Genomic DNA, 23,250 nt, shown 5'->3' on the forward strand with positions numbered 1-23,250 from the left:
AGGAGGTCGTCCGAGTGACATGCGCCGGCCCGTGCCTTACCTTTAGTTCTCTACACCAAACCGTGAGTATCGTTGGATGCCACGGGGGGAACTATCGAGATAGATTATCTAAACCTAACCCTAACCCTAACCCTAACCCTAACCACAACCACATTTGGACTTTTAACCCCATCCACTATTTAACCCTAATCATAACCACATTTGGACCCATAAGCCCAATCAGGAAATTTGACACTAACTACAATCTCAGGACCATAACCCTAAACACAACCATCCCCCTGACCATTGACTAACACCAACCACTATTTCTATTTGGACTGTTAACCCTATCAGGCCTTCTGAAAATTAATTATTTATTTATTTTCCTCCTTTTGTTTTTTTTAGGGGGGCTGGGTGACACTCTTTCAGGGGGACTGTGATGGAGAGAGCATAACTCGGCCACTGCTAGTCAGTGGCTGGGTAAACTTTTATCTTCCCTCATATTAGGTCATATTTGTTGTAATTTATTTCTACATTTTTCCCTTGTCCTTCTCTCTCTTTCTCTCACACACACACACACACACACAAAACAATTAAAAACAAATTTAAAAAACAATGAATCATATCATTTTTCTCAGACCGCTGAGCCAGGACTCCTTTCAACAGCTGTGGGAGAGTGTATTAGACAGGCACTTATGTGTTTATTTCTTTTCATTTTAGATATTATTCATTTTCATTGATATTATTCACCCATTCATTGGCCTCGACTGGGTGTGCTATACTTCAACAAAATAGTCAACGGCATTTGAAAAGATCTACCGTAATAACAATGTTTGTGATACTACTACTGACTTTAAAAGGGACAGGTTTAAAGAGTCCAAGTGCAGGTTTAGCAGGGCGGTGAGAGAAGCTAAACGACTGTACTCTGAGAAACTTCAGCTCCAGTTCTCAGCCAACGACTCTGCTTCCGTCTGGAAAGGGCTCAGACAGATCACTAACTACAAACCCAAACCCCCCCACTCCATTAACGACTTCCGCCTGGCCAACGATCTGAATGAGTTCTACTGCCGCTTTGAAAGACAATGGGACAGGCCTGACACCAACCCCTGCGTGTCAGTTCGTGTTCGCACCTGTTATTATTATATTATTCACCCATTCATGGGCCTCGACTGGGTGTGCCATACTTCAACAAAATAGTCAACGGCATATGAAAAGATCTACCCTAATAACAATGTTTGCAATACTGCTACTGACTTTAAATAGGCTTCCATGTGGCGCCTCTACTCCTAACACCCCTTGCTCTTGTAAGTGATGTGTGTGCATCTCCTTCCACTAAGGACTGAATTCACAGACAGATGTGGTACTTTACAATTATTTATTTAACTCGGCACACACCAAACCACACAGAAAAAATACAAAACAGAATAAATAGTCAATCTGTACAAAGGGTCAAAGTCAAATGTGAAAAACAAAAACAACAAACAAAAGGTCTGCAAATCCTTGCTTTAAAAAAAAAAAAAGCCCAAAACATATCAACCAATAAAAACATTTTGCTTATGTACATTTAAAGTGTCAGTGCCACCAGTGCAACATCCTGACCACCGTGAATCCCCATCAACAGTGTCCCTCTGTGCTTTTTCGAGCCTTTTTGGCTGACATCCTCAGCTCCTCCATCACCTGCGAAGCCCTTCTCTTCTTTTTTAAAGTGGTTTTGATCTTCTCCGCCAGAAAGTCCTGGAGAGATGTTGTTCCCCGGGGTTTCCAACCAGGAGGCCAGATGTTGTCTTTCGCGCCATCCCTCTGGATCCGGAGAGCCTTTAAATGCAGGTCCTTTGCATCTGAAAATGAATATTTGGATTGAGAATTACACACGGCATGTCACCTCATTTCACTCATTCACTGGACACAAGCAACCCACGTCCATTTGTCTCTGTGATTTACCTTGGATGGCGAGTTGTTCAAACTTGTAGCTGAAGAAGGCACACTGGAGAGCAGACAGGTTCTCTTGAAGGGAATGGCGCGTGGGCATGTGTGGCTCCAGAGCCGTCGCCATGGCGGGCTCCAGGTCATCCAGGCTGGTGGCGACCTTTGCCGGGGTGGTGCACGGTGGAGGTGTAGCGTCTGGGCTGGTCGGCGGCACCGTTCCGGCCTTCTGCTCAGGAGCATCTGCCGTGGCCTCGGGCATGGAAACCTCGCTCTCCGCCCTCACCAGTTCTAAGAAGCTTTCAAGCGATTCAGCACTGGGGCTGGTCTGCAGCGGCGCTGCTCCCGCTGCGGGCTGGGGCTGTTGTGAGGCCGGCGAGGGAGGGGAGGAAGGGAAAGCACCGGGATCCACGGGTGACGCAGGCGTGCCTGCGGGCCGCAGGTCGGTCGCTGGCCCAGCCCCAGCTAACTGTCCACCCTTTTGTTCAAGGGCCTGCAGCCTGGTTGAGAGGCATCCCCCCATGTCTGTCATCCTCTTCTCCATCACCATCATCCCGCTGCTGTGGGCTTCATACAGGCTGCGCAGGTCTGCCGCAAACTTCCTCTCCAGCTCCTCCCTCGTGGCTTGCAACCTTTGGCCAACGTCTGCCATGAGCTCGGCCCTCAGTCCATCCAGGTGGTGTCGGAGGTCCTGCTTGAAAGCACCAAGCGCAGATTTGAAGCTGGCAAGCTCTTGTGTGAGGTAGTCGGTCAGCACCTGCTGCCACACCTCCACCTCCTCCGCCGCGTCCAAAGCGGAGCTCACGGAGATTTCCTCCCCAGGGGTACTACCGCCGCTGTGCATGTTTCCTGTGAAAAATATAGAGAAGTTAAAAGTGAGCTTGTTGTTGTGCAGTGGGTGCTGGCTGTAAACGTTTTGGCTCTAACAGGAGGCAGCACAGGTGGGCTTCATAAACCAGAGTGAGGGACTCCTCTGACTCTAGGAGGAGGGGGACCCCTCTTGTATCAATAACGAAGAGTGTGCATTGTTGACAATTTGAAGAGCATAAAGCATTACTGCATTGCCACTGCCGTTAATACACTCAATTCTATTTCTTCAATTGCTGTAGCGCTTTGATAACAGTTGTATTACACTCATTTGTTGCAAAATGTAAATACCAATGCCATCAGATTTTAGATTTAGACCCAATTGAAGACAGTGTCTTGAGTGAGAACAAATTTGACAAAAAACTAACCTGGCTGGACACGACAGAATTCTCCGAGCTGTGGACGCTCCGGGGACGGGGGATGCAGTGTTGTTTAACACATCTCAGACTTTTATTTTCTCCCCGTCCCCAGGTGCCTTATCCTGATTGGTTAAGACCGCAACGCCATCAGCCAATCATGGGCCTAACCCTAACCCTAGGGGCTGGGTTGAGGGGCAGGGGATGGAAGATTACTGACTGTATGGGGCCGCAATGTCATCTCATTAATAAGAAAGAATGAGAAAACACAGGAATGACCTTCACTCAAAAAGCCTGTGACCAATGATGTTTATTTTAAGTTTCAAATGTAAAAAAGAATTAATGAATGAAAGAAAGAATGAAATAAAGAAATAAAGAATGAATGAAAGAAAGATAGAAAGAAAGAAAAAATGAAAGAAAGAAAGAGATCATGAATATTTCTAGCTCTTGTAAACAAACTAAACGTGCCGTGGCTTGTCTTGACCACTCACATTTTAAACGAACACTCTCTCTGACCCGAGCCCTAGAGAGCATCGCCCCCTGTGGCCGTCCCCAGGCGCTGATCTTAACCCTAGCACCTCATATTAGGTCATATTTGTTGTAATTTATTTCCACATTTTTCCCTTGTCCTTCTCTATCTTGAAGAGGTTTTTTTTTCTTTCCATAACAAAAACAAAAAACAAAAAAAACTCATTGGATGATGTTTTTTTTTTCAAATTTCATGTATTAGAAAATATATCAGGGCTTTACATACATTTCATTAGGGAGGATTACACAACAGAAGTGACATATAAAGCAGTTGCCAGTGCCGATACATCAAAAATATATTGGCCTTATTTTTCTTCTAGCACACAGGTTTCAATAAATCATTTTGTTCATTGCTGTGGACACACGATAGCTGCACAACTTCCAAATTGACTTGGGATCGTGAAAATCACAATAAATGAGAATTAAACATTTAATTGGCACATAAAGAGTTTTTTAAGAAAAAGGCATGGAATACATTTTATAATCCAATAAAAAACAGCAACATGCAATACATACAATATACAACATACAACATTAAAACCTCAAAACCCAGTATACTTACCATTGACCTCAAGCAAATACTTGCCTTCATGGAACCTTGCCTTCAGCTAACATTAGAGCTGGGCTTAAATTGACTGTATTTCAATTTCATGGGCTGTTTTGAGGCTAAAATGAGTGCTTTTTACTGATCTGTAACTGCAGGTTGAATGATTGCTGTTTTTTCCCAAGGTGGATGCAATGATTTGTTTTGTCCAACAGATGGAGACACGGGGCCACTAATCACAAGAGTTACCATCTCTTCAACTCTGTACAGTAACCCTGTCAACACATCAGCCCCACTGAACATATTGCCTTTTCATACAAGCCTACACAACACATGAGTGGCACAGTTACTTGCTGTGTGTTTTGCATGCATTTCTTGCACTTGATGCATGTATATTGTGTTTTTCTATCCATCTTGGGCCAACACGCTCAGCAGCGCTTCTTTTTGTTGCTGCTGGCCACAACCTAGAATAATGAAAAGATGAAAAGATGAGGAATTTTACCAACATATCTCTCTCTCTCTCTCTCTCTCTCTCTCACAGACAAACACACACACACAAACACTCACTCACTCTCTGTCTCTTTCTCTCTCACACACACACAGACACAGACACACACAAACACAAAACAATTAAAAACAAATTTAAAAAACAATGAATCATATCATTTTTCTTTTGATAAAAAACGAAAACGGGTCCCTCACACCGCTGAGCCAGGACTCCTTTCAACAGCTGTGGGAGAGTGTATTAGACAGGCTCAAATAAACCTGGAGTTGACCTTTGACCTCTCCAATTGTATGGGGTATTTTATTATTTCTATTTTTATTTCTTTTGACCTCCCCAGAAACCAAGTTTCACACCTCCGCCCTGCTCCACAGAAGCTACAGCTGTTCTGACCAATCACAGGCCTAGTATGCTAATGAGAGTCAAACTGCTGAGAGTCCTTTGCCATATTCACCCATATACCTAACCCTACCTCTGTCTGACCCCAGCCCTAGCCCTAGAGAGCAACGCCCCCCTGTGGCCGTCCCCAGGCGCTGATCTTAACCCGAGCCACTCATATTAGGTCATATTTGTTGTAATTTATTTCTACATTTTTCCCTTGTCCTTCTCTATCTTGAAGAGGTTTTTTTTTCTTTCCATAACAAAAAAAAACTCATTGGATGATGTTTTTTTTCAAATTTCATGTATTAGAAAATATATCAGGGCTTTACATACATTTCATTAGGGAGGATTTCACAACAGAAGTGACATATAAAGCAGTTGCCAGTGCCGATACATCAAAAATATATTGGCCTTATTTTTCTTCTAGCACACAGGTTTCAATAAATCATTTTGTTCATTGCTGTGGACACACGATAGCTGCACAACCTCCAAATTGATTTGGGATCATGAAAATCACAATAAATGAGAATTAAACATTTAATTGGCACATAAAGAGTTTTTAAAAAAGGCATGGAATACATTTTATAATCCAATCAAAAACAGCAACATGCAATACATACAATATACAACATACAACATTAAAATCTCAAAACCATTGACCTCAAGCAAATACTTGCCTTTATCTAACATTAGAGCTGGGCTTAAATTGACTGTATTTCAATTTCATGGGCTGTTTTGAGGCTAAAATGAGTGCTTTTTACTGATCTGTAACTGCAGGTTGAATGATTGCTGTTTTTTCCCAAGGTGGATGCAATGATTTGTTTTGTCCAACACATGGAGACACGTGGCCACTAATCACAAGAGTTACCATCTCTTCAACTCTGTACAGTAACCCTGTCAACACATCAGCCCCACTGAACACATTGCCTTTTCATACAAGCCTACACAACACATGAGTGGCACAGTTACTTGCTGTGTGTTTTGCATGCATTTCTTGCACTTGATGCATGTATATTGTGTTTTTCTATCCATCTTGGGCCAACACGCTTAGCAGCGCTTCTTTTTGTTGCTGCTGGCCACAACCTAGAATAATGAAAAGATGAAAAGATGAGGAATTTTACCAACATATCTCTCTCTCTCTCTCCCTCTCTCTCTCTCACAGACACACACACACACACAAACACTCACTCACTCACTCTCTGTCTCTTTCTCTCTCACACACACACACAGACACACACACACACACACACACACACACACACACTCACTCACTCTCTCTGTCCCTTTCTCTCTCTCTCACACACACACACACACACACACACACACACACACACACACACACTTACTCACTCTCTCTCTGTCTCCTTCTCTCTCACACACACAGACACACACACACACACACAAAACAATTAAAAACAAATTTAAAAAACAATGAATCATAATTTTTCTTGTGATAAAAAATGAAGCTGTAAGGTGCTCAGACCGCTGAGCCAGGACTCCTTTCAACAGCTGTGGGAGAGTGTATTAGACAGGCACTTATGTGTTTATTTCTTTTCATTTTGGATATTATTCATTTTCATTGATATTATTCACCCATTCATTGGCCTCGACTGGGTGTGCCATACTTCAGCAAAATAGTCAACGGCATATGAAAAGATCTACCCTAATAACAATGTTTGCAATACTACTACTGACTTTAAATAGGCTTCTATGTGGCGCCTCTACTCCTAACACCCCTTGCTCTTGTAAGTGATGTGTGTGCATCTCCTTCCACTAAGGACTGAATTCACAGACAGATGTGGTACTTAACAATTATTTATTTAACTCGGCACACACCAAACCACACAGAAAAAATACAAAACAGAATAAATAGTCAATCTGTACAAAGGGTCAAAGTCAAATGTGAAAAAACAAAAACAACAAACAAAAGGTCTGCAAATCCTTGCTTTAAAAAAAAAAAAAACCCAAAACATATCAACCAATAAAAACATTTTGCTTATGTACATTTAAAGTGTCAGTGCCACCAGTGCAACATCCTGACCACCGTGAATCCCCATCAGCATTGCCCCTCTGTGCTTTTTCGAGCCTTTTTGGCTGACATCCTCAGCTCCTCCATCACCTGCGAAGCCCTTCTCTTCTTTTTTAACTTGCTCTTGATTTTCTCTGCCAGAAAGTCCTGGAGAGATCTTGTTTCCCGGGGTTTCCAACCAGGAGGCCAGATGTTGTCCTTCACGCCATCCCTCTGGATCCGGAGAGCCTTTAAATGCAGGTGCTTTGCATCTGAAAATGAATATTTGGATTGAGAATTACACACGGCATGTCACCTCATTTCACTCATTCATTTGTCTTTGTGATTTACCTGTGCCAGTACGTCATGCTTTTTGGCATGGATGTGGTATCAGCGGTGATGTCTCTGCTTTGATTGCCAGTGGAGATGCTTGGATGGAACTAAGAGATTTTCTCAACAGGATCACCTGCAGTTTGCATTTTTCCTGTGACAAACACAAAACAGGTAGAAGTAACAAAACTAAGTCTGTTGTGTTTAATGGGTTGACAGCTGTAGATGTTTCACTGTAGTAGACATAAAATTATGAAATCACATGGTACCTAATCTAGCTGAGAAGTACAGCTTTTATCAGGCAGGTAGGTGGCGGAGAGTCCGAGCTGGTCAACCGGCTTGGTGGCTTCGCTGGATGAAGTCAGCTGTGCTGTGAAAGATATGACCCAGAGCAGTGGCCGTTCCATTCTAACTTCTTCTATTGTGAGTAGCATCTTTGAGGCTGGTGAAGGAGGCGAGGAATAAAAAGTGCCAGGATCCACTGAGGAAGTAGATCCCAGGCCAGTTTGTGTTTGTGTGTATTTAATTTCAGCCTCTACACACTTGGCTGCTTGTCTGCTTTCCTCATAAATTGTTGCTTTTTTTTGAAGGCATGAAATGAGCGTACAGGGATCCTGTGTTCCAAACATAAGCCCTGATATACTTTGTAGGCTGCAGTGGTTGAGTTCCCTGCTTTAATACCGGCTTCAGCAACAACACTCAGTTCATGGGGGGACCAGTACCTTCTCCATCCAGCGGGAAGGACCATAGACTGTGTTTGCAACACCTGGTTGTGCTCCTCTCCCTGAAAATCTCCCAGCTCCTCCTCTTCTTCATTGTCAGATGGGAGATTCTGTCGGGTGCTCTGCCTCTCATTTTGGTGGTGAGAAGGAACTGGCCTAGGCTGACTTTGCTTAATTTTGAAGGGAATGTCAGGGTGCAGTCTGTACAGATTAAACACTCTGACACCTGCGAAATAGATGGGGCTTTGGATCTGCAGCATCCGCAGTCTGGCTTGAGAGAGGGGTAGGTCAATTTCCAACCGCGACAAAGCTCTGTAATCCACGAAAATACCCTGTTGGATCAATGCCACACAACTGACAAAAGTGCACACCAGCACCAATTGCTCTCTGGAGAGGTTTTTGACTCCCATGAGTCTCTGCATAACATGATGCATCCAGGGCATGCCATTCTCCTTGACGTCTGCAAGATTTCGCTCATAAGTGAGGCCGCGATGAACCAGAGAAGTGGTGACCTCTCCAGATATAACAGCAACTTTGGCAGCAAATGGTGGATCCTGCTGTGTACCAACAACGTTCCAGAAAGACTTGAAGTTCCAACTAAACTTTGGCTGTTGTGTAGTGTCAGTGGTTTTAAATGCTGGAAAATATTTAATTCCTGAAGCTTGTAACCCAGCCTCCATGACATCTTTCAGAGGAAGTCCTTTTTCTGCCAGGATAGCCGCTGCTCTTTGGCAGGTGGCTGGATACTTGAAACGACTTGTCTGCATAAGCAACGACACCAAGTAATCCCTACTAACGATGTTGATGCACGTGCCGCTAGGAGGAGTGTTTGCTGCCAACATGCGCAAGTGAGCTCTGTTACTTTTGTACAGGTCGCGCACAATGATCTTCAGCAGTTCCAAGCCGAGGACAGTGTAACTGCTATCCAGCAGGTCAGCAAAGCCAAATAACCTGTGGATCCGTGTGGTCTGCAACACTTTACTGGTCCAGTGATGAAGAGGCGGAGGCTCATTTTCAGATGCAGCAGAGTTGGCCGGAACCAGCGCTAGAAAGCCCCTTTGCCAAGTCACGCTTCTCTCATTGTGTGTTGCAACACCCAGGTTAATGGCATAAATATTGTCTTGTGAACTGAGAGGATGACCCCAGAAGTATACCTCCAAGGCCATCTCAGCTTGGTAGGCTGTCCACGCCTCCATGAACTTTCCCTGTCCTTTACCACTGGCCAGCTGTGCTGCCAATGTGTCGATCAAATGCGCCGCCACATTTGTGACCATGCCTGTGAAGCTGCAGCCTGGCTGTCTCTCAACAAAAGGAATCAGCATGGGTCTTGAAGCAATCAGACCTTTCAGGATGTTGACGTGAAACAAATCCACTGCGCAGATCCCATCCCCAATCTGCTGTGGTTGAAGTGATGTAACAATCTCTACCCGTGCAGACAAAACTCGTCGTAGCTTAAACAATAAATCCTGCATGTGGCTGAGGTAGGCAGCACTGCGACGTGACATGGCACGGGTCGTTTCATGATGGAGGAGCCCGCAACACACAATCTCTCCTGTAATGGGATGTGCCCTCCAGTCATCCAATCTGTTGTGTGGTGTATCTGCATAGAGTTGAATGAAAGTGACATCGGCGGGAAAACGTGCGATCCCAAGAAGATTTTCATCAATGCTCATTAGTTTACCGTCCAGATTGCTTTGGTAGTTTACAGCTTCACGCAGGCTCAAAGCATTGTACATAGCCCCCAGTCTTCCAACCAAATCATGGAGGGCATATTTGGACCAGAAATGATGAACATTCCTTTCTTTCGAGCGGACATCACACGCAGAGTGGATGCTGACACATTGTATGTTGGACATGTCAAAAAGGTCTCCAAGGATGAGTGAAGATGTCTGCTTTTGTCCAAACTTGCACGCAAACACCAAGGGTTTCAGACCACGTGGTGGATGTGTGTGAATGACCGCACTGTCAATTAAGTTCAACATAAATTCCTGATCCTGAGGCAGAATGTTAAACCTGGAGAGATCATAGAGCTTGTTTTTTCTTATGGTTGGTCGCAACAAGTCTTGTTCTGGCAGCCCCTTCAGCGACTGGCAAATAGCATCCTTCAACGTGGAGAAATATGTCAAAGTGTCTTTGTCCAGGCCCGCGGGATAGGTGTGCGGTGGCAGATCTCGGTCAGGGACCAGGCACATTGACAGTTGCCATCCCTGTAGTGCAGAAAAGATAATTATGAGTTGCGTCAACATGCTTTGCTGTCACTAAACACTGCATGAGCTGCTATGTACATTTTCCAACTACAAATTGTAACTGTAAAAAAAACTGCCTGTATCGGCTGAATGCCATGTGCCATTTACCTGTGGGTAGGCAAGATGGATTCCTTTCGACTCCTTGAAATGTCTGAATTGATCCAGAGAGTAATGTCCAGGGACAATATGTTTTTTTAAGAGGTGAAAGACTGGCTTGATGCTCTTTATGGTGGGTTTGCCAAACATGATGTAATGAAGCGGCATTTTTACTGCGGAGAATCTTTTCAGCTCGGTCACAACACCGTCGATGTCAAATTCGTATTCCAGATATTCTGTCTGGTGTTTGGGATCGATCTTGATGGGGTGTACAGACAGATGGAGGTCATCATCGCAGAGAAACTCTGCAGTGCCGGGATATAGTTCAAAGAGATTCACCAGGCTTTTGGTGTTGTCCTCTGCAATTGTGCAGTAAGTCTCTTCATCTGTCTCTATAGTTCTGTGGAAAACAACAGAGGTTGATATGCCACATTATCATGTCTTAAAACATACATGGCTAAACAACACAGGCTGTGAAGTGCTCAACAATTCACAGGGGGCATCAAACCGAAGGCAAAAGAACTTCTGATTCCCCCCCCTGGCCTGTTAAATTCCCCAAACAACACGTTGTATCGTTTTGAAATGTACCAAGTGACCTGTACACACCGAAAGATTTCAGATGCAACTACTGGCACCCTCTGCACCACCGGTTCACCCACCATGGCTGGGTCGGGCCGGTTCCCTGTAGTCTGTGGGTACAAAAACGAAATGGTAATATGACAAAAATCAAACAAAACATTACATACTGCAGGTAGTCTCTCACCATATCCGCATTTAATGACAGGTTGGAGCCGCTAGCTCTGGCAGCAGGTGGACTGTGTGCTGCAACCAGGGAGCCTGGCTGCGGCTGTTCTTGGACGAGCCCTGCTGCATCTATTGTAGCAGACAAGTAATAATTACACATCTATTTGGAAGAAAAGGGAACATAAAGTCAGGATCTAGGAACATGCGTTATAACCATTATTACCCAGTGATTCCATGGGCACTCTTTCTGGGTTGGGGTGAAATAACTGGTGGATATCTCCCCAGAACTGCCTAAACTCATTTTGTAGCTCCACGATCCCTCCAGCCAGCCGGCGGACAAATGGATCCCTGCTCATTTTTTCCTTTTAAAGGAAACAAAGAGAAATTAATGGTTCAGTATGCAAGATTTATGGAGATCTAGTTGTGCAGGCCACAACAACAAAGCAAAGTGATTCTTATTTTCAGGTGACTTATACACTAGTGACATAACGTAGTTATGAATCTTATTTTCCATTTCTGCAAATCATCAGATTTTATTTTCTTCACCTCCTCATTAATCCGCCTGTGTTTTCCTCTGATTAATTTCTTCTGATTAATGAGGTGAGCTTCTTACACACACTTACACTTACAGAAAAGAAGGCCATAATATATAATTTAGGATCATGAATGTGATTAATTTCACAGAGGAAAATAGCCCTCCCTCCTAAACTTTAACATTTAATCCTGCAAAAACACCATCACTCCACACTGAGAATGAATTTGCCAAACTAACCTGGCTGGACACGACGGAATTCTCCTGGCTGTGGCTCCTTGATACTCCAAAGACGGGACGTACTGTTGTTTACTGGGATGTGTTACTTTGGGTTTTTAATATACCCAGGTGCTTTATCCTGATTTGTTAAGACCATCAGCCAATCATGGCCCGAGGGCTCTTTTAAGGGACTGGGAATGGGCGGTTACTAACTGTATGGGGTTGTGCTGTCATCTTAAAAATAACCTCTACCCTGCCCTGCATAAATTACAGGTGTTCTGACCAATCACAGGCAAATGAGAGGCAAACTGATGAGGGTCGTTTGCCACATTCACCATTATGTCCAACCCTATCCCTGACCCCAACCTCTCTGATCCTTCCCAAACATAACCCTTGCATGCATTTCTTGCACTTGATGCATGTATATTGTGTTTTTCTATCCATCTTGGGCCAACACGCTTAGCAGCGCTTCTTTTTGTTGCTGCTGGCCACAACCTAGAATAATGAAAAGATGAAAAGATGAGGAATTTTACCAACATATCTCTCTCTCTCTCTCTCTCTCACAGACAAAGACTCACTCACTCACTCTCTGTCTCTTTCTCTGTCACACACACACAGACACACAGACACACACACACACACACAAAACAATTAAAAACAAATTTAAAAAACAATGAATCATATCATTTTTCTTTTGATAAAAAACGAAAACGGGTCCCTCACACCGCTGAGCCAGGACTCCTTTCAACAGCTGTGGGAGAGTGTATTAGACAGGCTCAAATAAACCTGGAGTTGACCTTTGACCTCTCCAATTGTATGGGGTATTTTATTATTTCTATTTTTATTTCTTTTGACCTCCCCAGAAACCAAGTTTCACACCTCCGCCCTGCTCCACATAAGCTACAGCTGTTCTGACCAATCACAGGCCTAGTATGCTAATGAGAGTCAAACTGCTGAGAGTCCTTTGCCATATTCACCCATATACCTACCTCTGTCTGACCCCAGCCCTAGCCCTAGAGAGCAACGCCCCCCTGTGGCCGTCCCCAGGCGCTGATCTCAACCCTAGCCACTCATATTAGGTCATATTTGTTGTAATTTATTTCTACATTTTTCCCTTGTCCTTCTCTATCTTGAAGAGGTTTTTTTTTCTTTCCATAACAAAAAAAACTCATTGGATGATGTTTTTTCTTCAGATTTCATGTATTAGAAAATATATCAGGGCTTTATATACATTTCATTAGGGAGGATTTCACAACAGAAGTGACATATAAAGCAGTTGCCAGTGCCGATACATCAAAAATATATTGGCCTTATTTTTCTTCTAGCACACAGGTTTCAATAAATCATTTTGTTCATTGCTGTGGACACACGATAGCTGCACAACCTCCAAATTGATTTGGGATCGTGAAAATCACAATAAATGAGAATTAAACATTTAATTGGCACATAAAGAGTTTTAAAAAAAAGACATGGAATACATTTTATAATCCAATAAAAAACAGCAACATGCAATACATACAATATACAACATACAACATTAAAACCTCAAAACCATTGACCTCAAGCAAATACTTGCCTTTAGCTAACATTAGAGCTGGGCTTAAATTGACTGTATTTCAATTTCATGGGCTGTTTTGAGGCTAAAATGAGTGCTTTTTACTGATCTGTAACTGCAGGTTGAATGATTGCTGTTTTTTCCCAAGGTGGATGCAATGATTTGTTTTGTCCAACACATGGAGACACGGGGCCACTAATCACAAGAGTTACCATCTCTTCAACTCTGTACAGTAACCCTGTCAACACATCAGCCCCACTGAACATATTGCCTTTTCATACAAGCCTACACAACACATGAGTGGCACAGTTACTTGCTGTGTGTTTTGCATGCATTTCTTGCACTTGATGCATGTATATTGTGTTTTTCTATCCATCTTGGGCCAACACGCTCAGCAGCGCTTCTTTTTGTTGCTGCTGGCCACAACCTAGAATAATGAAAAGATGAAAAGATGAGGAATTTTACCAACATATCTCTCTCTCTCTCTCTTTCACAGACAAACACACACACACAAACACTCACTCACTCTCTGTCTCTTTCTCTCTCACACACACACAGACACACACACACACACACACACACAAAACATTTAAAAACAAATTTAAAAAACAATGAATCATATCATTTTTCTTTTGATAAAAAACGAAAACGGGTCCCTCACACCGCTGAGCCAGGACTCCTTTCAACAGCTGTGGGAGAGTGTATTAGACAGGCTCAAATAAACCTGGAGTTGACCTTTGACCTCTCCAATTGTATGGGGTATTTTATTATTTCTATTTTTATTTCTTTTGACCTCCCCAGAAACCAAGTTTCACACCTCCGCCCTGCTCCACATAAGCTACAGCTGTTCTGACCAATCACAGGCCTAGTATGCTAATGAGAGTCAAACTGCTGAGAGTCTTTTGCCATATTCACCCATATACCTACCTCTGTCTGACCCCAGCCCTAGCCCTAGAGAGCAACGCCCCCCTGTGGCCGTCCCCAGGCGCTGATCTTAACCCTAGCCACTCATATTAGGTCATATTTGTTGTAATTTATTTCTACATTTTTCCCTTGTCCTTCTCTATCTTGAAGAGGTTTTTTTTTCTTTCCATAACAAAAAAAACTCATTGGATGATGTTTTTTCTTCAGATTTCATGTATTAGAAAATATATCAGGGCTTTACATACATTTCATTAGGGAGGATTTCACAACAGAAGTGACATATAAAGCAGTTGCCAGTGCCGATACATCAAAAATATATTGGCCTTATTTTTCTTCTAGCACACAGGTTTCAATAAATCATTTTGTTCATTGCTGTGGACACACGATAGCTGCACAACCTCCAAATTGATTTGGGATCGTGAAAATCACAATAAATGAGAATTAAACATTTAATTGGCACATAAAGAGTTTTAAAAAAAAGGCATGGAATACATTTTATAATCCAATAAAAAACAGCAACATGCAATACATACAATATACAACATACAACATTAAAACCTCAAAACCATTGACCTCAAGCAAATACTTGCCTTTAGCTAACATTAGAGCTGGGCTTAAATTGACTGTATTTCAATTTCATGGGCTGTTTTGAGGCTAAAATGAGTGCTTTTTACTGATCTGTAACTGCAGGTTGAATGATTGCTGTTTTTTCCCAAGGTGGATGCAATGATTTGTTTTGTCCAACACATGGAGACACGGGGCCACTAATCACAAGAGTTACCATCTCTTCAACTCTGTACAGTAACCATGTCAACACATCAGCCCCACTGAACACATTGCCTTTTCATACAAGCCTACACAACACATGAGTGGCACAGTTACTTGCTGTGTGTTTTGCATGCATTTCTTGCACTTGATGCATGTATATTGTGTTTTTCTATCCATCTTGGGCCAACACGCTCAGCAGCGCTTCTTTTTGTTGCTGCTGGCCACAACCTAGAATAATGAAAAGATGAAAAGATGAGGAATTTTACCAACATATCTCTCTCTCTCTCTCTCTCACAGACAAACACACACACACACAAACACTCACTCACTCTCTGTCTCTTTCTCTCTCACACACACACAGACAAAACAATTAAAAACAAATTTAAAAACAATGAATCATATCATTTTTCTTTTGATAAAAAACGAAAACGGGTCCCTCACACCGCTGAGCCAGGACTCCTTTCAACAGCTGTGGGAGAGTGTATTAGACAGGCTCAAATAAACCTGGAGTTGACCTTTGACCTCTCCAATTGTATGGGGTATTTTATTATTTCTATTTTTATTTCTTTTGACCATCACATGGCGTCTTTCCTAAACATAACCTGAGAGGAGAGAGTGCCTAATGCCAACCAATTGTGTTATTCATATTTTTATTCCTTTTAAACCTCACTCTTTCCTCATCTCAAGCAGAAATGGCCTACTCTTAACCTCATTTGATTTGTTTTTTTATGAAATCATGAACATTTCTAGCTCTTGTAAACAAACTAAACGTGCCGTGGCTCGTCTTGACCACTCACCTGTTAGGACAGAACGGTGGAGCTGGGCAAACCATCGTCGAGCTTTGCGTCGTTTTATTTTGAAGGAACACTTCCTGTGGCAGAGGAAGTCCCAACGACGCCGCCATATCTAAAGTCACTTGACCGCGCCTGTCAGATCCTGCTACAATCTGCAGACTATAGCGATTTCTGACAAGAGGACACATGACAAAGCACCGCCGCCAAACGCCACACTACCAACTCATCCCAGTCCACTCAAAGTGGCCTGAAATGTGCTCCCAAAGCCATTCTGCTGACACTTTTTTTTTTCTCTGACTTCTTTCATTGAGCATGAAATCCCCCTAAACGATCAACATTTGCATCAGGTGTCGGCAGCAGTCCGCTGGAGGTGCGCCGACCTCCCCAGAAACCAAGTTTCACACCTCCGCCCTGCTCCACAGAAGCTACAGCTGTTCTGACCAATCACAGGCCTAGTATGCTAATGAGAGTCAAACTGCTGAGAGTCCTTTGCCATATTCACCCATATACCTAACCCTAACCCTAACCCTAACCCTAACCCCCATGACATTTTTCCTAACCCCAACCCAGGGTGACCATGCCTAATCCCAACCCTGATTGGCTCCAACCCCAAGGTAGGAGGAGCTTATTTAAATTCATTGTGGTGCGACATATATTTAAAAGTTCATAAAAACTGTTAAAAAGTTAAATAAATAAATAATTTAAAAACACTTTAAAAACCCAATATAGGGGAATAAATAAGTTTAAAATTCATGCAAAGCCCAAAGAAGGGATCACTCCAGCTCAGCCTGATGAAGGGTAAAGCAACCCAAAACGTAGCTACAGGGCTGGAATTTATTATAATTTTTTGTCGCCATAATTGGCTTATGGTTTGGATAGGCTGGTAGGGACGTGAGAGCCCAATTTTTTATATGGGATAATGAACCCATTAATGTGTGGAGAGTGTCCAATTTTTGGGCCAGGGTGTGCCTGGCTGGCCCAGGGAAGGGCCATTCCATGGAGCGTGCATTGCTCGGGGTGCCCCTTTCGGGGCCCCGAGCCAAATCTTATAAACCTAACCCCCAAAATTTCCTTGAAGGTCAAGTCAAACAAACGATATGGTGCTAATGGCAATTATATATCAACATAAATGTAGTGCTTCTGGGTAACCATACGCTTCCCAGCCACAGTGTATGCTGCCATTGGGAAGATGTCAGACGGCTCATTTGGCTCAATCACCTTAACACTTCCTGTGTTTTCGAGTTCAAAGCTTCAAAGGTGTTCAATATACCATGCATTTAAACATTTAACAATGAACCCAACCTTCCCATTTACAACAGCAATCTGAATCAACTCCACAAAATCTGGAAGACAACCTGTTGAACCGTGTGCCAAGATCATTCCAGTGGAGTAACTGGTGCCACTGCAACACACTGTGGTTGCCATCTGGACGAATGACATGCTGGGAAATTTTATTTGCAGTGCTTTTTTTATGTCTTCCCTCAGCACAGTCAAATCCACCATTGACAGTTTTTTTTGCCTGGAGAGACGGTGGAACAACTGCACCACCATGTAGATGGTGTGCAACCATTAACTGATGCTTTACTGCAAGAGACAACAGAATGTTTCGGAAGGTGTCTGTATGCCTGACCACATGCTTAAAAAAGCTGTGTTTGGCCTCGAAACACATAGTCCACAGCGACACAAGTGGACCTTTTATCTGCTGTGGGTAATGTTCTAGAAAATGATGTTTCGGAATGAGTCTTTCCTGTGGGAACGTCTCCATGAATCTATGTCGATGCTCAGAAATCTTGCTTTCAAAATAACAAATAGTTGAGTCTGTATGAGCAGGAGAAAGGAGAAGTTCAACTATGTCCTTAAGGTTCAGAAGGACCTGTCATGAGGGTTCACTCTCTGGTATTCTTTCTCCAATTATCAGGGGAAGGAGGCAAAGCAAAGCCCAATTTTCATGGGCATTCCCACCAACAGGCTTTCTTGCAGCAAAGGTCAACGGAACTGATTGTGGTGCATCAGACTTGTCTGCCAATCTGTATGGGAACTCTTTGATCAATTTATTAAGTTCATCAAGTGTGAAATATTTTCTTTTGATCAAGGCATTTAGGCACAGTGCTAGCTCAAAAGGTACAACACCTTCGAAGAGGTCGTGGAGTAAATCAGGTGGGTAGCCAGATAAAACATCAAAATATTTTAGCTTTTCAGTCAGTGGGCACTGTCTCTTTACTCCATAACAATGAGACCCACTTGTCTGTGCTGTCTGAACATGATCCCTGTGCTCTTGTACTGTCCTAGGATGAAATGCACCACCTCTGACTTCACTTACCTGGAACTGGGATCTTTCTCCCTTATAGAACCTGCAGACATGTGTTCCTGAGAAGTTCTCCACAAATCCTCCAAGGGAGTGGGTGCCAAAGTTATCTGCAACAACACAACAGACAGTACCTTTAACCTGAATGCCTAATGAAGGAATGTGAAGTCCCTCTTCTTCAAGGCTGGCAAGATCTTTTAACAAAGGTTCCAACACAGCACTATAGCCAAACTTTTTGATATCATCAGCCTTGCAGAGAATTGCAAGGTATATTGATGTCAGTGATGATCTAAGCAGTGGTGGAACATTTGCTAAAACCCAATACACAGCAGTAATTTTGTGTTTTTGTCTTGAAGTGCCAAGTGGATTGCACACTTCAAAATCATCCACATACAAAATGAGAGAAATAGCTGGATTATTTTCTGACAGCAATGTATTGTTTTTAAAATGTGTGCCATCCTGAAATGAATTGTATTGACTTTCAGAACTGCTATCTGTTTCACAGATGTGTGTGAGCCAATCCAGGATTTTTTTTTTCAAAACCTCATGCAAAGACTTGAAAATAGGTACATACTGGAAACTTCTCTTCTCCCTGGCACTGAGCATATACTCAATGGGTTCTACCACAGAAAAATGCTGCTTGAAATACTCTCTTCTTTTGTAGGAGGTGGAAAGAGGACCATTGCTCCTTAGGGCTGATGTAATTGGGTTGCACTCACATAGGTCTGTCACCATCTCTTAGATGACCATATCATCAACCTCACAATTATGTTTCTTTAAGCATGTCTGTAAAATGTCTTTTAAAATAGGACCTGAAGCTGTTGAAGAAATAAAGTGCAATTCTTCAGCTAACTCATCAATACACCGTTGTGGTACACTGAATATGCTTTCTAATTTAAGCAGCAGGTGGGCTACATGTTTTTCTATTAAATTAGGCAATTCTCTCATTTCATCATCTTCAGCATCTTCACTCACTGCACCCTCAGTATTATCCTCATCCTCAGGATCCTCCCCTGCATTTAGGGGATTGACATACCTCTTCAAAAGCTCAGGCTTGAAGTCATCAATGGTTCCTATGAGAAGCAAATGTTCCATAAATGTTTGTTTTGAAAGGACAATTTTCTAAAACACAACACACAGTTTCCTGTTTCTTTAAATGATGGCCAATATGCTCAAAGTATTCTCTTTCTGTGGAGATAGTGTTTAAGGGGCAACATGGACATTTAAATTACAGTACAGTGGACACTGTCACTGTCTCACGGGTGGAGTGACTTCTTGACAGGTGGGTTCGCAGGCTGCCCCATGTTTTAAATGAGCAATAGCACTCCCAATAAAGATAAGGGAGATATTCTCCACCATGACCATGTCTAAGTCTATAATGCTTTAACAGATCTGTCTTTCTTGGTGATTCAAATTTGCACATTTTACAGGCCCACTTCATTTTTGAAAACTAGCAGTTCTGTTTAAATAACTTAAGGTCAATCAGAAGGCTATGATGCCTGCAACTTGAGAACAATAAATTTGATTTAACCGTTATTTTCAAGATGGAAAACAAAAGAAAATTCACACAAACTACTGCAACAAAATGGGCAGTGGGCAAAACACATGTGCTGTTAACAACCAGGTAACATTAAGGATCAGTATTCTCGTCGTCAATGCGGATTTTAGTAGGCACTATTGGTGCTGCAATGGCAGACTAAAACAAACTGAATGTGTGCAGTCACCTACAACGGCCTAGTCATGAGGCTATTGCTGCTCAAACACTACTGCAAATTTTAAATAAATTTAAAAGAAGCAAAGTTAACCAGTACCAATCAACACTTGCCACCTAAAAAACAAAACTTTGCAAAACTAAGGTTAGACCAAATTACTACAATTAAGTTACTGCTAGCTTACACAGTAGCCTACCACTGCTGACCAAGAACAAGCACCTTGTGTTGTGTAAAACTATTTCTTATACTGACTACTGATTAGCTGCTGTGACTAATATGAGTCAATTTTTACTCACCAAACTGCAAAGTTAGCAGATGTATGCTGTGCTCACTCGCGTCCTCCACTTCCACCTGGCAATGCCGCATGGTCTGTTCGCGCTCAGCCTTGTTCTCAGCTAATTAAGTAACACGGACATGGATTTTTAAGTTGTGCTAACTCAATACACCTATGTGTTGAGTTAAGGCAGAAATATCTGTTGAAAATCCATGCATTATTGAGTTAAAACTATTTTATTTATTTTCAGTTACACCAACAAATTAAGTTATCAACTCATTATAATGTATACACATAACAAACTTATTTTTCATACAATAAAAGATTGATTTTGAGCTGTAGCTACTAACTCCATGAATTGTTTCTTAGAGTGTACATTTTGATCCCCTCCTACAACAAACAGTAACAGAAAGTGAGATAAGACAACAGAAAGTTGCACATTCAAATAAAGTTTTACATGTTCCAGCCTTGCAATTTGTCATTTAAATTGCATTTTAAATTGCCTTGTCTTCCTTAGTATTTTATCAATGTAACATTCTATTGTGAAGTAGTAAAACCGGTGAAGATAATCATACTGTGGAATTTTCATAGCAGCACATGCCTTCTCATGTTATTAGTTTTGCATAGTTCCCAATATTTTTTAGTGGTTTTAATGATTAACAAGTTTCATGTTGCTGTGTTAATATCTTGTTGTTGTTTTTGCAAACACATTGCTTTGCAGCAATCAGTAAGTAAACATGAATTATATTTAGAATTTACAAAATTATAAAACCAAAATTTCATAAGACCTGTTACTGGAATCTTTCCAACAAGCTTGTCTTATCTGCATTCAATAGGAATTGGCAACACAACACATAAAACATTCAGCTCCTATTTCTCAATCCAGTGGATTCAACCTTCCACAAAGGATTTCATGATTTTGTGATTAAAAGCTTTCTGGTGCTTTTACCATTCCCATTTTTTTCACATCATGATTGCTGAATGAAATTTGAAGCAACAGTGATAATCATGCAACAACAATCCTGATGTGACTATTAAGAAGCACATGCTTCAAAATCCAACTTTAGAATTGATACTACAAATATTATCCTGGCAACACATATGAATACATTTAAATTTTGATCAGCTATGGACTACCTGAGAAATTATCCTTGTTTATAAGCATGAACCATCACATTAAGACTTATGTTTGTAGCTGTAGATTGTAGCTGACTCCTCCCACCCTGGACACAAACTCTTTGAGACACTCCCCTCTGGCAGGAGGCTGCGGTCCTTCAGGACCAAAACCTCTCGCCACAAAAATAGCTTCTTCCCATCTGCTATTAGCCTCATCAACAAGGCTAGAGAGCCCCACTGTTGCTGATCAATTGCACCAATCACCAGAAAAAATTCCTTGTATGTGAAAACATACTTGGCAATAAAACTGATTCTGATTCTGATTCTGATGTTATTGAATTTCTTTGTAGGATGACAGGAAAAAAAGAGAACACAAATGTAAGCTCCATTGTCTGTTTATCTGACCCTATCTTAAGTGCTATTTCTGTATTATTGATTTATGGTTTCCACCCATTTGTCTTTTAAATCATCAGTGTAAACAATGTTGAATTTCATAAATTAAAAATGGTAATAACCATATGTAATTCATGTCTTAATCTTATATTTTGTCATAGTTGTGTGACTTCTTTGTCCATTGTAATTGCTCTGTCTCAAAAAATTAATACTGCTGCAGTTGTTGGTGGTATCATGTATTGCTAAATACATGCTTGAACACAAGTCCTCTTGAGTGCTGGTGTCCTGTTTTCATCTCATTCTTTTCATCTGGAGACCTTGAAATGTTTGACGAAAACCTCCTCACACTGAGTGCACACAATTAGGAGTTTCTGCATCCTCTGCAGAAAACAGTTTGGGGAACTGGGGAACAGTTTGATAAAGTACGTTTGTCCTTGTCCGTCTAAATAAAGTGCACCAAAGAGAAAGTTGGGCAGAGACTTAATTAAATTGTCTGTATTCAGTTTCTTTGTATTTCACTGTCGCTATACCTGTTGTTATCAATGTTAAATGTTATCTTAAACTTACACCTTTATATGCATTTGACTCAGTTTGAATGGTCATTACCCATTTTCTGGTTCAGAAAAAGGTATTAAGGACATGCACCATCATTACACAAAGAAACAAGATGAAAACATTTTAGGAGATGTTAAGTATGCAGAATGGTGTTGAAATTAGGGTAATAGTTAACAGTGACCATTCAACTTTTTACATTGAGTTATGACTTCTAATGCATTTTCTTAGTTTTAATAAAGTGAGAAAGGTTACTGGTATCTAACTCACAATAGGAATTGTGAATTATTCTATTCACCTCTCACTGCACAGTTAAAGTGTTAAACAAATGCTTGATATCATTTGGTTGTAAACAGAATATTTCCAGTTGTAAATGCAGTGTCAAGCATTGTCTGTTCCTTTTTGAAAATTGTGGTGAATTATATTGTATCAGTGATTACAGCAGGATTTGTCCTGACTTGTCTCTTTTTCTAGAGCTGTGTTATCAGGCAATTGTGTACATTTTCAACATACCTGATCCATACATTAATATAAATTTGTTATATGTAATAATACAATAATATTTTGTTACCCAGATATAATAGCTGGCAGTGAATGACTGAGTGAATACCCTTGAAAGAAGTATTTGTGACTCGATTTGTGTTTTTAAATTTTATTGTTTCTCATGTCATTTCTTATTTAACCTTTTTTTTCAGAACTTTGTTTCACTTTAATTTCAATGCATCTTAATTGACTGCTTTGGGAGAATTACAGCTCTAAATCATTCTTTTCAGATTTTGGCAACTGTCACTGGAGGGTCTGAATTGTATTGAATGAAGACTGGTGTGTGTCTTGTTTGGCTGATGTTGGTAAACTGGGGGATTTGCCAGTTGTCATTAGA

General features: G+C 41.6%; 1 protein-coding gene and 1 long non-coding RNA gene across 3 annotated transcripts; both read right to left on the bottom strand.

Moving 5' to 3' along the window:
- Positions 1–6,436: 6,436 nt before the first annotated feature.
- LOC139632411 (uncharacterized) lies at positions 6,437–12,616 on the bottom strand. Of its 2 annotated transcripts, XR_011693551.1 has the most exons (4): positions 10,495–12,616; positions 7,688–10,347; positions 7,440–7,572; positions 6,437–7,360 (listed from the first exon to the last, which is right to left on the bottom strand). XR_011693551.1 is itself a non-coding variant. In XM_071497330.1 (2 exons), the coding sequence occupies exons 1-2, from the start codon at positions 10,648–10,650 to the stop codon at positions 7,954–7,956; spliced, it is 2,550 nt and encodes an 849-aa protein (XP_071353431.1). In that variant the 5' UTR covers positions 10,651–12,616; the 3' UTR covers positions 7,687–7,953. The 2 variants fall into 2 exon arrangements, 1 of the variants encoding a protein (XP_071353431.1); XM_071497330.1 differs by lacking the exons at positions 6,437–7,360; positions 7,440–7,572 and having other exon boundaries at positions 7,687–10,347.
- A 5,524-nt stretch (positions 12,617–18,140) lies between these two features.
- On the bottom strand, positions 18,141–20,423 carry LOC139632387 (uncharacterized). Its single transcript, XR_011693549.1, has 3 exons — positions 20,332–20,423; positions 19,360–19,396; positions 18,141–18,433 (listed from the first exon to the last, which is right to left on the bottom strand). It is a non-coding gene; the product is annotated as an uncharacterized lncRNA (long non-coding RNA).
- Between the last annotated feature and the right edge of the window lie 2,827 nt (positions 20,424–23,250).

The sequence above is a fragment of the Trachinotus anak genome, unplaced genomic scaffold (genome assembly GCF_046630095.1).
Source record: "Trachinotus anak isolate AG129_WGS33_773 ecotype Australia unplaced genomic scaffold, CSIRO_AGI_Tana_v1 ptg000014l, whole genome shotgun sequence".
Taxonomy (NCBI): Eukaryota; Metazoa; Chordata; class Actinopteri; order Carangiformes; family Carangidae; genus Trachinotus; species Trachinotus anak.

Coding starts and splice junctions, on each gene's coding strand:
- LOC139632411 (XM_071497330.1), bottom strand. CDS start 10,650: ATGCCGCTTCATTACATCATGTTTGGCAAACCCACCATAAAGAGCATC. Junction 10,348..10,494: donor TCCATCTTGCCTACCCACAG/GTAAATGGCACA, acceptor TCTGCACTACAG/GGATGGCAACTGTCAATGTG.